At 42.5% G+C, this 18,422-nt stretch overlaps 1 protein-coding gene across 1 annotated transcript; it reads right to left on the reverse strand.

Annotated features, from left to right (window-relative positions):
- Nucleotides 1-12,619: 12,619 nt before the first annotated feature.
- LOC306979452 (odorant receptor 131-2-like) lies at nt 12,620-13,793 on the reverse strand (the record flags this gene model as incomplete). The annotated part of the gene is made up of 2 exons (XM_079578404.1): nt 12,620-13,378; nt 13,662-13,793. 2 exons carry the CDS (start codon nt 13,791-13,793, stop codon nt 12,620-12,622), a joined length of 891 nt encoding a protein of 296 aa, XP_079434530.1.
- Between the last annotated feature and the right edge of the window lie 4,629 nt (nt 13,794-18,422).

An 18,422-nucleotide genomic window follows, 5' to 3' on the forward strand; every position in this document is an offset into this window, starting at 1 on the left:
TATAAAGCTCACCTGGAAAGTTTACCAAATAATTTACAAAACAGATTCAATAAGAGAAAAAGCAGATATGAACTAAAAGGTACTGAGGTTTTTACAAAACCCAGGTTTCAATCGGCAGGAAAGGAAAGATGTTTCTCAGTCAAAGGAGTCGCTCTGTGGAACAGTCTTGATTGTAAAGTTAAAACTTCTAAGTCCATTGATGTGTTTAAGAAGTATGTAAAATTATCGATGTTACAAAAATATGACACTGCGGAGGAGCAGATCAACTTTATTTATGTATTTTGTATTTTGTGTTTTGATGTCTTGGACAAGAAAAAAAAAAAAGAAAAGAAAAAAGACGGCTGCATGAGACAGTTTAACATTTAAATGAACTGGAACTGTAAATGATTTTGTGTTGATAAGGGGCAGACATTATAGGTTTTTACTTCTTTCCGCTCCTTTTCATTCATGCTAAATGCTGTTGTTGCATTTTTAAATGAATGAAATAAAAAAAATGAATGAATGAATCTAATGAAATCTCTGTAATGAAAACTGTATAATGAAAACAAGAAATAAATCCGAAATGTAAACAAGACAAACATGTTAAAATACCTGTAATAATATACTGTAAAATGATCACCTGCTCTCCTCAGTATGACATCTGAACTCACGATGAGCTAAAAGGAGGTGGTGGATAAATAAATAGGATCTAATGCAAATGTCCTGGGATTTAGAATGTGATACATCGTCATGCTGTTCATCATATGTAAATCATGGCAATGCAATGTTTTAACCTCTTACCCCCCGCCTTAACCAAGCGCATTTTCTCCAGTGCCTGAAGAACCGTTACACTGTTGTTTTTCAGTCAAGAAGGTTTTAGATTTGGGTAAAGCCGAACTGGAGAAACTGCCAACAGTGTACCCTCAATCAAAGAACATCGGCACTTTAACCTCTCACCCCCCGCCTGAACTGAGTGCTTTTTCTCCAGTTCGGCTTTACCCAAATCTAGAAAGCTTTTTGACTGGAGCTTACAGCCTATAGGCCAGTGCCTCATTTGAAAGCTAAGACCTACGAAACTGATGTAAATGGATCGCTTTTTTTGTCTCCTTTTCATCTCTTTTTCATCACTCTTTTGTCTTTTTTTCGTAACTTTTTTGTCTCTTTTTCATCAATTTTTTGTCTCTTTCTCATGAAATTTTTGTCTCTTTTTCATGAAATTTTGCCTCTTTTTCATGAAATTTTTGTCTCTTTTTCATCAATTTTTACCTCTTTTTCATGAAATTTTTTGCCTCTTTTTGATTACATTTTTGTCTCTTTTTCGTCACATTTTTGGCTCTTTTTCGTCACATTTTTGTCTCTTTTTCGTCACATTTTCGTCTCTTTTTCGTCACTTTTTTGTCGCTTTTTCATCACGTTTTTGTCTCTTTTTCATCACATTTTTGCCACTTTTTTGTTGCGTTTTCATCGTCATGTTCTTCTCGATTTGTCTCTATTTTGATGCTTTTTTCCAAAAATCTTTTACATTTGTGTTGAGCCAAACTGGAGCAAATGTGCTCAGTTCCGGTGGGTGTTAAGGGGTTAAGTATTCGTTTGTACACTACATGACTTTTCAACACACAATTGAGTAAATTAAATTTATTAAGTAAGTAATTAGTTTCATTTAAAATTTCCGGTGGACTAATCTCTTAACCTTCACCGAGCACATTTTCTCCAGTTCGGCTTCTCCCAAATCTAAACATTTTCCCTGAAGTGTACATCTTATTGGCCAATGTAGCATTTGAAAACTAAGACCGGCAAAGTGATCTGACATTTTTCCTCATGTTGCCACATTTTCAGTCGTATTTTTGACACTTGTTGTCACATTTTTTGATGTGTTTTCACCCTTTTATGTCTCGTCTTCTTTGCTTTTTTTTTAAAATTTGGGTAAAGCTGAACTAGAGAAATTGTGCTTGGTTTATTTCCAAACTTTAGATCCTAAAATTAAGTATTTTCTGGATATATTTTTGCTGCTGGAAATGTATGCCTTCTTGCTCAAAGAGGTGTAATTCAATAAGAGCTCTTTGCTGCCCAAATTCATGGAGCTGAAACTGAAGATTGTTCTTGCTGGTCCAATTCATGAACTAAACTGGCTCTTAAAGGGGGGGTATTATGCAAAATCGACTTTTTCAAGCTTTACATCATGTTATTATGTCATTCCCTCATTAAAAACATGCCTGAAGTGTTGCCTTGGCACATTCACGTATTTTTGAGTAATCTGTAAAAACTCTGATGGCGGCCATTTTAGGGATAGGTTTGCCTGAGTCCTCCTAGGAACGCCCCCACCTCCTGGAGACGCCTCCGAGCTTTCGTCACCAGCCGAGTAACCAACCACTGCTCCTCAGCAGAACCCCCTCCCCACTGATGCCACAGACAGCGTGTGGAGGGGGCGTGTCGGAAAGGGTCAGAGGTTCTTAAAGAGACAGAGGCCTATTTCAAGACATTCACTACAGCCATTTTGAGAGAGACATTTTATACAAGGCAGTTATTCTAATTTACTGCATTTACAGACCGACAGAAGTTTTTTTTGAAGGGTTTTTAAGTATCACTTTATATTAACCTTTTACCCTTTGAACTGAACTGCTGCTTCCACTCATGCTGTATCTACACCTGCTTCAACCACAACTGCAGCAATAAACTGAGTTGATCCAAGCGTCCTCTGTTACCTTCTGGGTTTTCAACTTAAACCAGCATTGACAAGCACAAAACATGACATTAGATCTTAAAGAATGTATTATGTTTAACATGGAGAAAAAAAAATATCTTTATTACAACAAACCTATCACACCGGGTCACTTTTTTTAAAAATTATTATTATTTATTTGAACAGGGACAATGCACATCAATCAACATTTCTGTAAATGGGCCAGCTATAGCTCTAAAGCTAGTTTTCAACCCTGGGCAAGATGAAGATTGTCAGCAGCAAACACACAATAACAACAACAATCTTTAGTAGCCTATAAAATAGTAACAATTCATCAGTATGATCTCACACCAATGGCTGCTGGCTGCTCTGCTTTGTGACGACGACACTAGAGGCCGCCATTGCTGTAGTACCTCCATATAGCGGCTCGTTCCCCATTGGAATGCATTTAGCTTTAGACACGTTAAAAACATAAGTTGAAATCTCATTCTAGTGAGGGTCGGACTGTTAGCATTGGAGCTGCGCAAACTACACGTCACCCAAGGGCTGAGTCTACAGTGAAGATCCCGCCCCTTATGCCCTTTTTAGGAACATGCTTCGTCAGGATTTCCCCCTCGAGTGTAGTCATTGTGGCAAACAGGGAGGAGTGAGGAGGAGTTGTCTATTATTTTTTAGGGTCTATGTCTCACACAAAACCTATGGCAACATTCGGCACAAGCATTACACATAGTGGACACTTACAGTTTTACTTTAGCTTTTGGTGCAAGTTGCTTTAGTTTATACAACTACATTTAAATGTATTTATACATTTTAAGTTTTCCACCTCCGTAACTTTGCTCGCCTCCGCCCCACCCTCTCCACACCTGCTGCTGAAACTCTCATCCATGCATTTATTACATCAAGACTCGACTACTGCAACAGCCTCCTGCACGGTCTCCCCTCCTCTGATTTACAAAAGCTGCAATATGTTCAAAACTCTGCCGCCCGCCCGCCTCCTCACCCACACCCGCTCCAGAGACCACATCACCCCCGTCCTCCAGCAGCTTCACCGGCTCCCCGTACAACAGCGCATCCGCTGTAAAGTTCTGCTCATCACCTACAAAGCCCTCAACAACCTGGCCCCGCCCATACCTCACAGACCTCCTACAACGCCACCGCCCATCCAGTCGCCTCCGCTCTGTTGACTTAAACCTTCTCAAACCCATCACCAAATCAAAGCACCGAACCCTGGGGGACCGAGCCTTCGCCATCGCTGCCCCCCACCCTCTGGAACTCACTCCCCATCCACATCAGAAACTCAGACTCACTGGCCACCTACAAAAAACTGCTCAAAACTCTCTTGTTTCAGTTCACCTACAACCTATAATAGCTCTCCCATCTTTGTTTGTTCGTCTCATTTGGAAAGCGTCGTTGTGAACCCCAAAAAGCACTATATACCGTAAATGCTCTAATATAGACCGGGGCCTTTATTTACTCAAGGGCATCTAGGACCAGGCCTTTATTGGAACCAGGCCACAATTAGAGACAGGCCTTTATTTCTATTTGAGCAAAACGGACGACCAGGAAAACTAAGAAAAACGAGATTTGTGTCCATTTGCACCTAAAATATTAGGTTCATTTATTAATTAACATTTCAAACCCTCTCCCAGCGGCTGGAACATTGACGCCTTTTATTTTGCCAGGACAACAGGAAGTTTCGTTGCTGTTAGCGGAACATTCACATCAATGTCACAGGTTTCTGTCGCAGGTTTCTGTTTCGTTTTTTTCGACCGGATAATTTGTTGTTATGTTGTGTAAAAGGCGAGTTTAGACGGAGCGTTTGTGTTTGTGATCGATCATGAGACTGACCCGAGAGAAGACGAGACGCTCGCACTGATCGGAGGAGTTATTTTGAGGCGTGGGACTGACCTGCACACGGAGCAGCTGGACGTGCTTTGAAGACTCGATGGGGACTTTATTAAAACCCTGGAGGGTCACACAACATTTGTTGCTTGCCCTGTTTCTACAAATAGTCACTGGAGGTTTGAAAAGTGGCTAAATCTGTGTCAAAGTTACGCTCGGATCAGCTCCTCCGCAGCGTCCCCCCATCGGCCCGGGTTCCCGTTTGTTTACTTCCTGCACGTGAGTTTTCATTTACACGAGTATGAGACAAATTCCTAACATGGGGAATATTTCTACCGCTAGTTTCTAAAAAAAGCCCCGGCCTGTTTTAAAGACCGGCTTTAATTTGCCTCCACCAGCCGCGAACCCGGCCTCTGTTAGAGACCCGGCCGCTAATGGAATACAGGCCTGTATTAGAGAATTTACGGTAAGACTTATGTATTATTATTATTATTATTATTATTAAATATCTACTTTATTATTTTTCATGCACAAAAAATAGCATTGGAGGTATTTCCTGAAGGCTTTATCTCTGAGCCCGTACACCAATGGGCTGACCAGACGCGGCAAGATGTTTATGAAGATGACGACCCAGAATCTAATGGCCAACACGCTGTTAGGAAACAAGTACGACAGGCCGGTCAGTATGGAGCTACTGAGAAAAGTGAGCATGGACAGGATGAGCTGGACGCTATGGAGGAGGATAGTGTTGCGGGCCTTCTTGCCGTCCACGCTCGCTGACTGCGCCGCGAAGAGAATCCTGGAGTACGCGTACGAAAGCGTCAACGAAACGAGTACAAACAACACGCCGTACAAGATCTCGCTCTTCTGTATGAGATGCGGGTGTCTGAAAACAGTCTTCCGCAGACAGAAGACTCGCTTGCGGAAGAACTCTGCGGGTTCGGTGGCCAGGCTGACGAAGAAGTCGGGCAGAACGGTCAAAACGCTCACGGCCCACACAAAACCGGCGACGATGTGGGTTTTTCGGACGGTGCAGACGTGGGCGTGATGGAGGGGGTGGCACACGGCGAAGTAGCACTCGAGGGCCATGATGGCGAGAATCATCGGGCCGTTCATGTTGGGGCAGACGGCCAGCGTGATCAGAACCATGCACAGAGACACGTTCAGGGTGAAGACGGTGTAGCTCATGATGTAGAGGACTATCAGCTGGCTCAGGAGGAGGATGTCGTTGCTGACCAGGTGGATGTAGAGGATGTAGCGAGGATTCTGGTTGAAGGTCTGCAAAGAGAAGGAAAACATTTGAGGAACAGTAATACACCGCATGACCACAATGATAGTTGGCAGAAAAAAGACATGTTTCGATGAGCTTTGCGATGTCAGAAGTCAGAAACTGCGCAAAGATTCTTAATGGGGTTAAGATTTGGACTCTGTGGTGGCCAATCCATGTGTGAAAATACTGTCTCAGTATGAGCCTAGCGAATCCTGTCATCTTGGAATGTGCCTGTGCTGCCAGGGAAGAAGAAATACATTGATGGAATAACCTGGTTATTCAGGAGGTCAATGCAGTCAGCTGATCTCACTCTTTGGGCATGTACCTGTGCTGAACCTAGACCTGACCAACTGCAGCAACCCCTGATCAGAACAGTTTCTTAAATCAAAGTGGACACTTTATTTGCAGTGTATCTTCAATGTTGACTGGTTTGGTTAGTTGGTTTGTTAAAATATGTACGAGAACAGTCTCAAACGTTTGACATTAAGTACCACCTTATAAACTATTTGACCTTCAAAGTTTCACCAAACCTACATCTATATCAAATCATGAGTAAACTGGGTATAAAACATTGTAAAACATGACTAAAATATACTTCACTGGGTGTAAATCATGTCTAAACCAGATCATAACTGTGTTCCACAGCCTGGGGGTTGTGCTTCCCCTGGATGGGCCCAGGTCAGAGAGTCTGGTCAGAGTGATATTGTTTGAGCGAATGTAATGGTTAGAAATAATCAAATGTGACTAAGAAGTATAGAGGCATAAAACACTGACATTTCTGTTTATTCTTTGGAATACTTAAAAACAGATATTTCAGTTCAGTCTAGTTATAAATGTTGTAATGTGTTACTCGTCAAATGTACAGTACTCGTCTAAATTTTGGCGCTTTTTTATGTGTGGATTTTTCTTTAATTTCAAGACTATTTACATTGTAAATTCTCACTGAAGGCGTTCATTTCAGCACATATGGAATTATGTTTTAAATAAAAAAGTTGACGTACACTCTTCAAAATAGCTTTTGCTTTGATTACAGCTTTTGACATTTTCTCAATGAGCTTGATAAGCAGTTTGATAAGCAGCCACATTTTTGTCACATTTTGCCACATTTTGCCACATTTTTTGCCACATTTTGTCACATTTTGTTCACATTACATTGAGGTTTTATTAGCGTACTGTAACTGTGATCAGCACTTCTTTTTGTCCACTTAAAGCACTGGTTATCAGGTTTTAGTTGTTTTTGTCACATTTTTGCCACATTTTGGTCAAGTTTTTGTCACATTTTTGCCACATTTTGGTCAAGTTTTTGTCACATTTTTGCCACATTTTGGTCACATTTTTGCCACATTTTGGTCAAGTTTTTGTCACATTTTTGCCACATTTTTGTCACATTTTTGTCACATTTTTGCCACATTTTGGTCAAGTTTTTGTCACATTTTTGCCACATTTTTGTCACATTTTTGTCACATTTTTGCCACATTTTGGTCACATTTTTGTCACATTTTGGTCAAGTTTTTGTCACATTTTTGCCACATTTTTACCATGTTTTGGTCATGTTGTTGCCACATTTTCGTCACATTTTTGCCACATTTGTCACATTTTTGCCACATTTTAACCACATTTTTGTCACATTTTTGCCCCATTTTGCTACATTTTTTGCCACATTTCGTCACATTTTGTTCACATTACATTGAGGTTTTATTAGCGTACTGTAACTGGGATCAAGCCACAAACATGTGACCAAGACATAAAAACAAAAAAAAAAGAAAGAATAACCTAATGAAAATAACCAAAAGGGATGAAAGCGTGACAATCATGACGAAAAAAGAAGCTTAATTAGTTCTGTAGGTCTTAGTGAGGTGTTTCTCTGGCATATAGTCTGTAAGGTCCAGCCGAGAAGCTTTAAGATCTGAGTAAAGCCGAACTGGAGAAAATGCGCTGGGTTAAGAGGTAAATATACAGCAAAACTCTAACATTTCTAGACAGAGGATGTAATGCAGAGTGAAGTCGAACCTCATGTTTGACAAAGATGTGCACCAGGACAGAGTTGATGCAGATGATGCAGACGCACAGCCCCACAGTGACCACATTCTTCAGTATAGAGTTGCTTAAATCGTCCCGCACCACAGCTGGAGTCGAGTTACTGTCAGTGGTCGAAAGGTTCATGGATCAAGGGGGAAAATACACTGTAAGCAGAAGCACAAACATGATGACACGAACATGCTGCTACTACAGAAACATGTTACACTGTATATAAAATAGGTAATCACTAAAACTATCAAGGTAAATGCCCTACAGAACAAAAAGAAAGAAAAACAACCCCAGATCTGTTTGAGTATCAACTTACAGGCCTGTCACGATAACAAATTTGAAGTTCGATATATTGAGGCAGGAAAGTATCACGATAAACGATATTATTGACTCTAGCGATACAAGAGGCATAAAAACCTTTGTTCTAAAATGAATCTTTTATCTGTTGTCTATTGAACGATAAGTCGATATAGTAATTATCGTGACAGCCCTATGTCACTCAAATGATCACAAAATATAGCTATTGATTCTTAACGATAAGTAGATTTTGTTTTTCTCACAAAACATCGGAAAAAAGAATTAAAAAGCCAAACAGTTTGATAGAATCGTATTACAAAGCTACAACTATCACCTGATGGTGCTCTGAAGAGTGTCTGGGGTGGTAAAGTGGATCAGCCATGTCAGTGTTCATTTATATAGCTCTTATTGCAGATGTCATGGGACCGGTGACGAGTTGAAGGAGATGTTTTTTTTTATGGAGAGAATAAACATTATCTTATTGTGCATTTACAGAAACAGTGCAGGGAGTCAATATAGAGCATCATTGCGTGAACATTTCTCCCAAAAAATACAATGAAAGCGACGCATATATTTTTATTACAGATATTTAGGGCTGTGCAATTAAGCGAAATTCGATTACGATTTCGATTACAACAGTAAACGATTACAAAAATAGCATAATCGCAAAAAATCGATTATAATTTTTTTTTTTTTGCAAAGCAGACTTGCGTTATTTCAGGCCGCTGGGATTGTTTTCCCTTCGCTTTTCACGTGCCACGGCTCGTGCTTTTGTCTGACATAAAAACAAACGGCGCTGTGTGATGATGTCATCAGGCCGCGCTGCTCAGTTTGCTTGCGCAGGTGTGAGGGCCGGCCAGCAGGGGGCAGGTGTGAGGGCCGGCCAGCAGGGGGCAGGTGTGAAACAGGGACCTCTCTTTAATCAAGGCGTACTTGAAAATCATTTGTACTTTTATAACTGCCCGGAAAACATAAAATATCACCATAGTGTTTTGATTAATAAATAAGTAAAATAAAGATAGACTTTTTTTTAAAGGCAACAAATAAATGTTTGAATAATCGTGATTACAATTATGACAAAAATAATCGGGATTATTATTTTTTCAATAATCGAGCAGCCCTACAGATATTTGTATAATCGAAAAATACCTAAGTGAACGAATAAACGTGTTTGCTGTGAGCGGCTTCTCCTCAGACCTGACTGTAACTTACTGGGAGTGGGACGTCTCCAGCTTGTTTCCATGGAGATGTTAACTAAAGGCAGCCAAATACGAGATAGATTAGGTCCATATCCAAATCCAGTCTTTGATTACAAAACGCAAAAGTACTTACAGCTCATCATTCTGGAAACCTTATAAGTCCTGGTTTTCTCATATTTATTACAGGGTGACGTAATCCCCTCTCCGCTAGTAAACACAAATGTGAGATATATTTCTGTGGTCTATACCAGTGCTTCCCACTACTTGAGCACTTAACGGGGTACTGGGATTAATGTCAAATTATATTAAAAAAAAAAAGAGGGTGAAACTGAGTAGTTTTTAAATTATGTGCTTCAAAAATCAAATATTTCAACTGGACTTTTTTTTTATTTGTTGTTGTATCAAATAAAACGTTTCATCCAACTGTCCTCATCAGTTTGGTCTTTGAGACTGAGCACTGGTAAAAAAAAGGGGTTTACAGACTATTTAGACTTTTTTTGTCCCCAATGCAACACCACTAAATACTCAATCATCTGAGTTTCACTTTGTAGAAATATTGGCAGGATCCATGAGCGCGGGGGTACTTAAAGTGTAAGTTAACGACTTTGGATGCACGCGAGGCAAAAAAGTGAACCATGGGAGTCGGACAGGGGGGTAAAGGGTATTGAGTACCCAGGGCCCAGAGCAGAGTAGTCCCTCAAAAGTCCTGCAAAAAGCGTTCTGTATTGTACTTTCTAAATGTCCTTGTGAGGTAGTGTAGCGGTGAGTGACCAAAAAGTAGCTTTTAAAGGAAACGTCAGAAGACAAAGTTCATTTTTCCTGCGTGGCAAACTTTATTTACAGTGCTCTGCTCCAGACTTTGAACAGGTCTCACATCACCTCCAGCCCTTCCCCCAAAACAGCACACACCTGCCTAAAACAATGGCCAATCAGTTGGGCCATTCCACCTCACTGACAGAATTACAATAACCCATGACATCTCTTCAGGCCATGGGTCTCACACACAACTGCACAAGCACTATTAGGGAACTTAACATTACTCAACAAATTCAAAACAATAACCGGATAAGTCACAATAACTTCTTAACATACATTTCAAAATGGTACAGGCTGATGATGTGTCGATGACATCATCAGTGACATCACCACTGGAAACCATAAATGGAGGAGATGTCTGGGGCAGCCCCTCCCCAAACACATCCGAAGTAGAAACAAAGAGAAAGGTAAGTAACACAAAGAATACACTTAACTTAGATAAACCCTTGTGTGTGTACTGGAGGTTGATATGTGTATATATATATATAGGGACAAGTGAAGTCACTTCATCACAGTCCTCATAATTGATATATGAATTGAACACAACCAGGCTGAAATACAATGGTTGCTAGGCAGAATTTTACACAAACAATGAAGATGGATGCAGGGCCCAGACACCCCTTTAAAAATGGTTCAGCCCACACACCGGTGTTCAGGACCGTGCGCTTCAATTCAACAGTGACTTTGAAGAGGTGGATTCAATGACACAGAGCTCGGAAAGAGAAATATTAGTCTTGCCTCGCTCTTACGTGCTTACTTACTCACTTACGAGTGTTACAATAAAGTGGTTTCACGATAAGAAATCTAATCTGGTGGAGCCATGAGTATATTTAACTGTGAAGTTTACATTCTTAACTGTAAATAATATTACAGAATAGATCTGTAAAAAAGCAGTTTAATAAATATTAACAGGGTAAACCAGCAATATTTGCAGTAAATATATGTAAAATGTACAATATTGTCACAGTTTTCAAGAAATAGTTATCCACTGTAAAATAAATAACATTTTCTGTAAACCCATTTTTCTTATACAGTTTTTAACTATATAATTTAGATCTACCAAGACAGTTTGTACCCAGGGTCCCTGTTGGGAACCATAGCTCTGCATGACAACAGCATTCTCATGTAACTAAATGTGTGACACGTTCTCAAAGTATTAGCGAAGCGTATGGAGAGAGTGGTGAGCAAACATCTTGTTGAAGCTGTAAAGGACCAGCTTGACCCCCTACAGTTTGCCTATAGGCCCGGTAGGGGGACGGAAGATGCTACACTTACTCTCATAGATACTGTGGCCAGCCATCTACAGAAGAAGGGCACGTTTGCACGGATTTTATGCATTGACCTGACCTCGGCTTTTAACACAATGAGGACGGACATTTTGTTGGGACAGCTCTCCACTTTGGGGGTGAATGGGGGGCTGATCCACTGGATAAGATACTTTTTAACGGACCGACCTCAGAGGGTCCACATGAATGGAGTGGTGTCTGATGAGATCATCGTTAATACCGGGGCACCACAGGGCTGTGTGACATCGCCTGTGTTGTTTTCTTTGTATTTAAATGCTCTGCAGATAAAGGACAGTGAGGTTAAACTCTTCAAATACGACATGGCCATTGTCGGCCTGTTTCACAAACACCTCAGTTGTAGTTATGAGGCTAAAGTGCAGATGGTTGAAGAGTGGTGTAAACAACACTTTCTGATTATTAATGCTGACAAGACCAAAGAGTTAATCCTTTGCTGTTCCAGTCCTGTTCAGTCTTTGTCCATCTCTGACCAGCCGGTGGAGGTTGTAAATAGCTTCAAATACTTGGGTACTCACATTGATGGCAAACTTCATTTTTCATTAAATGCAGATTCAATGTGTAAGAAAGCCAACCAGAGACTGTATATGATCAGGAAGCTCAGGGGCTTTGGAGTGAGCGGGTCTATGTCAGTCTGATTGAAAGTGTCCTTGTTTTTAATATCACCGCGTGGTTCGGGTTTCTTACAGTGGCAAACAAGTTACAAAGAATCATAAAAAATGCAGGAAAGGTCATTGGCTGTGAACAAAAATCACTGGACGTCCTTTATCAAACAGCTCTGCGTAGAGCAGATAAATCCATCGTCAGGGACTCAGAGCCTCCTCTGTCTGATGAGTTTAGTCTGATGCCTCTGGGCGCCGCTACAGAGCGCCTTTAGCTACAAAGAAGGTGTACAAGGGCTCATTTGTGCCGAATGCAATAAACTTACTGAATAAGCGCTAGTGGAGTCGCAGCACAACTGTTTTTACTTGTTCTTATTAACTTATTGTCTTTGATACTGTCTGTCATGTCTGTTGTGATGATGTGTGATTTTGTGACTGTGATGGTGAACCAAAGACAAATTTCCACCTCGGTGGACAATAAAGTAAATCTAATCTAATAACAATAGGCAAATATGTTATAATGTTGCATATTATGATAAAGAGTGATGGACTTCATTTTGCAATCTACATTTACATCTTTGTTTGCTAAAATTTAAGTTGATTTATCACCTCTGGCATCTGAAATATCTTTTCAGGTATTTTCTAAATTCTTTATCTCGAATCCCGTAAACAAGCGGGCTGACCAGCCGTGGCATCACATTGACTGTTATGGCAACAGTAAAAAATATGTCAACCGCACTTCGAGGGAAAAAATATACCAGTCCCATAGATACTGGATTATATAAGTATGTGAGCATTGAGAGGATTAGCTGGAAACTATGGAGCAGGACAGTGTTTCGGGCCTTTTTGGCATCTGCTGAAGCTGATTTGGCAGTGAAGAGTATTTTGAAGTAAGTATATATTAGAATGATACACACAGTCACCAGAAGCACTGCTTTGAAGATCGTGTCTTTCTTAATCAGAACTGGGCTTCGGAAAATACTTTGCCTCAGACAAAACACCCGAGAATTAAAAAAGCCAAGATGCTCTGTGGCCAAAGCTACGAACAGATCAGGAAGAAAGCCCAGCACACTGATAAACCAAACCAAACTGATCACAATGCAGGTTCTCCTCACCGTGCAGATCTGAGCGTGTCGAAGGGGAAAGCAGACGGCAATGTAGCACTCAAAAGCCATGACGGCAAGAGTCAGAGGGTTATTAACGTTGGCAATTGATGCGATGAAGAGCAAAACTATGCACAACCACACGTTTAGAGAGTACATGATGTAGCTCAGGACTTGAACGAGGGTCAGGACGGTCAGAAGGCTCATGTCGTTGAGGACCAGGTGGATGTACAGGACGTAGCGAGAAGTCATTTTGAAAATCTGGGAATGACAAGAGGAAACTGAGGTGACGGGATGTCGTCAATCTTACTAAGAGCTGAAAAGAGACTGAAACAATAAAAGAAAATCACTTTAGTTTCAGAACATATTTGGAAGCAGTTTAAGATCTCATACAGGCATTAACACACTTCATTCTGCACAACAATTCCACACGTCTATTGCTATCGCTACTACCTGCCAGCAGAAGAACCCATTTGTTAATTACTGGAGAATTCTTCAGTGTTAAACTAATATTTCCAGTACATTATGGACACTGATTCACAACCTCGTGTCTTATAAAGGTGTACACCAGTGTCGCATTGATGTAGTTGATGGCGATGCAAAGCGTAACAGTGATCACATTCTTCAGGACAGCAGTCTTCAGATTGTCCCGCACCACAATGCCTGAAGAGTTCATGGATACTGAAGCATTAATATCCTGAAAAAAGACACGGAATATCAACAATTAGGCAATTCAGTTGGAAATAACAGCATGTTACAGTACCAGACAATGTCACCTTTTGTGTTGGCCTCCAGTGATGTGCACAGGAAGGTGAAGAAGGAGTTACAGCAGTGTGCACCTTTTATAGGGGTAATGACATTGTCTTGGGATCAGTGATCACATGTTTGCCCAGGGAGCGTACACAAGTAAAAAAAAAAGTTTTAAAAACTTGCTCTGTGGTTCAAAAAAGAAATTATGCGAAGGCTCTGCCAAATGCTATCTTTAATTCATACATCTTTGGACATCAGCTAGTTGTGTGTGTGTGTGTTTTAAAAGAATATATAAAAACTACATGAGAGTACATATGGGCCATATTCTTTATGATATAACCTGGAAAAGGATGCGATACAAGAGACACAACAATCAATCGAAAATTGATTTAAACTGTTTAAAATGAATAAATGCAAAAAATAAAAGAATCAATGTTAAACACCACCACCCTCTGCTCCTCCACTTTGCCGGACCGGAATGGTTGTATTCCTACATTGCATCGCTAGAGGCGCCCCCGTATCAATGACCTGCTGGGTAAGATCGGCTGGATCAAGTTCATCACGACCCTCGACCTCTGCAATAGAGCTAATATGGAGCCCGCGGCCGTGGAGCCTGACCCGATCCGAGCAATTAACTTGAATTGTCGACCTGAGCCTGAAACAAACCCAACGTAGATAATTATTTATTTAATACCCAGTAAGAGCCTCTGCAAAGTGTATTCAGCAGCAGCACCCAAAGGAGCACGCCGTATGTGAGAGACACTGCGCGCACCTCTACTCTGCAAAAGCTACTGGCAGGTGCTCATGTAAGTGGCCACTGCTTTCCAGACACCTATTCACCTTATTCCGCCCCACCCACTTTTGCCACTTTTTGCGTTGTCTCGGCACTTCCGTTGTCCAGACACTTCCGGTCGAGCGCGAAGCCCGTTCATTTAAACGGAGAACGAGGGAAAATATTCTCCGCTCAAATCTGATGTTTAGTCGATTGATTTGTTCATTTGCACCAACAAGTCAACTCTGCACCGTTTTTCCACGCGGCTGAAAAACGGCTTTGTTTTCGTGTAGTGACTGATTGTATGTGGACTTCTCCAGCCCCATGTTAACAGATAGGAAAAAAGTGGCGGGCACAATTAATGGCGGCACCCACGTGAGCCTTCGGAATAAGGTGAATAGTCTCTTCCAGTTCACGGGCATAACAGTGAACTGGAAGAGACTATTGGTGTCTGGAAAGCAGTCTCTGTGGGTCTCTGTGGAGCACCTGCCACCTTCCAGTGGCTGATGGACCATGTCCTGCAGGGGTTTGAGGACTGCAGCGCTGCCTAACTGGGCAATGTGGTCATCTTCAGCTACACCTGGGATTAGCACCTGCAGCATCTGGAGCAAGTTCTGAGCCAGATCCAGGATGCGGGACTGACACTGAATCCTGCCAAGTGACAGTGGGCCAAGGAAGAAGCAAGCTTCCTGGGCTACCGGCTGGGACGTGATGAGGTTTGGCGGCAGCTGCCCTCGCACCACGAAGGAGGTGAGGTCCTTCCTTGGTCCTACCGGCTGGTACAGGAGGTTCGTCCCGCAGTTCGCCTCCATTGCTGTCCCCCTGACTCTCCACAAATCACCAGAGGAATCCTGTCGTCTGCAGTAAGGACTGCGAGACAGCTTTCCACACCTTAAAGACCTGCCTGTGTACTTAACCCATGCTGAGGAGCCCCGACTTCAGGCAGAGGTTCTTGGTCCAGACCGACACAGCTTCCATGGGTCTTGGAGCTGGGCCGGGCCAATGTGCTCCTGGTGAAGAACAACCTAGTACCTGAGCCGCAAGCTGCCACTAGAGACCAGGTGGAGAAGGAGGGCCTGGCTGTCAAGTGGCTCCCTGGAGAGCTTGCGATAATACCTGCTAGAGAGGGACATCGACCTGAAGACCGACCACCCTGCTCTGACCTGGATGAATTCCATGAAAGACCACAACAGCCGTCTCACCCACTGGTACCTCTCCCTTCAGCAGCTCCAACTCTGGAACCTTCACCGGGCTGGCAAGACCAACGTTGTGGCGGATTATCTCGCCAGGTTTACGCACATCGTCAACCTCGGGGAGAAGGTGGATAATGTGACGGGGCGCCAGTAACCACCTCGTCACTATCAGACCCCGCACTGGGTGGGTTATTAGTTAATGCCTGTTTATTTCCGTTTCTACTGTATTAATTTTTGTAATGAATTGAATTGTTTTCTGGTCTATCGTGTGAAATGCTTTAAAACCAATTTTAATTATTTGTTGGTCTGAGGCTAAGGGTTTTTTAAGGGGGAGCATTTGGGCTCTGCCAGTAGTTGGTGCTGGAGTTGGCATTGCATTGCTGCCATGTGAGTATGTTTCAGCTGCATCCTCTGTAAAGGTGCTTCCACACCAAAAGTTTTTCGGGCATCAAAAACGCACATAAAACCCGTAGTTAGACGCTTCTGCTTACTGAAGTCAGACGCTCAGAATGTGTTCGTAGCCATCTTGGAAGTTGCTCTTGCCTGAAAAATACCTGCTGTTTGAGACAAACTTGTCTCCCTCTTTGCCACTACCATGTCCTATGGATCTTTAACTACACTGCTCACAAAAACTTAGGGCACACTCAAAAAACACAATGTAACTCCAAGTCAATCAAATTTCTGGGATATCAGACTGTCCAGTTAGGAAGCCACGCTTATTGTGAATCAATTTCACTTGGTGTTGTGGAAATTAAACAGACAACAGGTGGAAATGAGAGGCAATTAGCAAGATCACTCCAAAAGAGGAATGGTTTTGCAGGTGGTGACCACAGACCATTTCCCTGTCTTCATCCTTTGTACCGTATTTTTGGAACACTTTTGCATTTGTCCAGTGTTCTCACCACTAGAGGCATCATGAGGAGCATCTACAACCCACAGAAGTTGCTCAGGGAGTGATGCTCATCCAAAATGGCACGTCCATTCGTGCTGTGGCAAGAAGGTTTGCTGTGTCTCCCAGAGCAGTGTCCAGAGCATGGAGGAGATATCAGGAGACAGGCCAGTACACCAGGAGACCTGGGGGGGCCGACCGAGGTCAACAACCCAGCAGCAGGACCGTTATCTGCTCATTTGTGCACGGAGAAACAGGAGAAGCACTGCCCGAGCCCTACAAAATGACCTCCAGAGGGCCACAAATGTGCATGTTGGTCCTCAAACGGTCAGAAACCGACTCCATGAGGGGGGTATGAGGGCCCGACGTCCACAAGTTGGGCCGGTGCTTACTGCCCAACACCGTGCAGCCCGATTGGCATTTGCCCGAGAACACAGCGATTGGCAGATTGGCCAATGGTGCCCTGTGCTCTTCACGGATGAGAGCAGGTTCACCCTGAGCACATGTGACAGACGTGACAGAGTCTGGAGACGCCCTGGAGAACGTTCTGCTGCTGCAACATCATCCAGCATGACCGGTTTGGTGGTGGGTCAGTGATGGTCTGGGGAGGCATTTCATTGGAGGGCCGCACAGCCCTCCATGTGCGAGCCAGAGGTTCCCTGACTGGCATTGGGGACCGGGATGAGATCCTCAGACCTATTGTAAGACCATATGCTGGTGCTGTGGGCCCTGGGTTCCTTCTGATGCCTGATAATGCCAGGCCACATGTGGCAAGAGTGTGTCAGCAGGTCCTGCATGATGAAGGTATTGATGTTATGGACTGGCCTGCCCGTTCCCCAGACTTAAATCCAATAGAGCACATCTGGGACATCATGTCTCGGTCCATCCATCAACGCCACGTCGCACCACAGACTGTCCAGGAGCTGACTGATGCTCTAATCCAGGTCTGGGAGGAGATCCCTCAGGAGGACATCCGTGGTCTCATCAGGAGCATGCCCAGGCGTTGTAGGGAGTGCATTCAGGCACGTGGAGGCCACACACACGACTGAGGATGATACAGACTCGTTTGGAGGAATTTCTACAGAATTAGGATCAACCAGTGACCTGATTTGTCACTTTGATTTTGACTATAATTTTGGATCCAGACCTCCAGGGGCAGAATTTGATCCCCATTTCTCATTCTTATGTTATTTTGTTCTTAACACATTGCCCTACACTATGAATAAAGATTTTCATCCGAAAAATCGAATTGATTGACATCTAGGATGTGTTTTTTGAGTGTGCCCTAAGTTTTTGTGAGCGGTGTATATCCCCATGGTCAATGAGAAATCTCCCTAGTATTTAAGCCTATCCAGCCCATACGATTGTATATGGGGCATATTTTGTGCCGGTAGCAGGTGGCTATAGGCCCGGTTAGCCCCGTGAGCATGTTACAATCGCCAACAGCTCATTGTTGATTAAAAGTCTGCAACAGTGTTAATTTCGTCGACTAAAATATTTAGTCTTAATTCTAGTCAAAGTGATATTTTTGACGACTAAAATTGGACTAAAACTAAATTAAAACTTTTTCATGAGACTAAAACTATGACTAAAATGTCCAGATATTTTAGTCGACTAAAATAAGACTAAATAAAAATGAAAAGGAGAGACCTGTAGGAGCAGTGCACAGCCAGCGTAGGCCGGCGCTCAGGGACCCATCTT

This window comes from Gobius niger (genome assembly GCF_951799975.1).
Source record: "Gobius niger genome assembly, chromosome: 20".
Taxonomy (NCBI): Eukaryota; Metazoa; Chordata; class Actinopteri; order Gobiiformes; family Gobiidae; genus Gobius; species Gobius niger.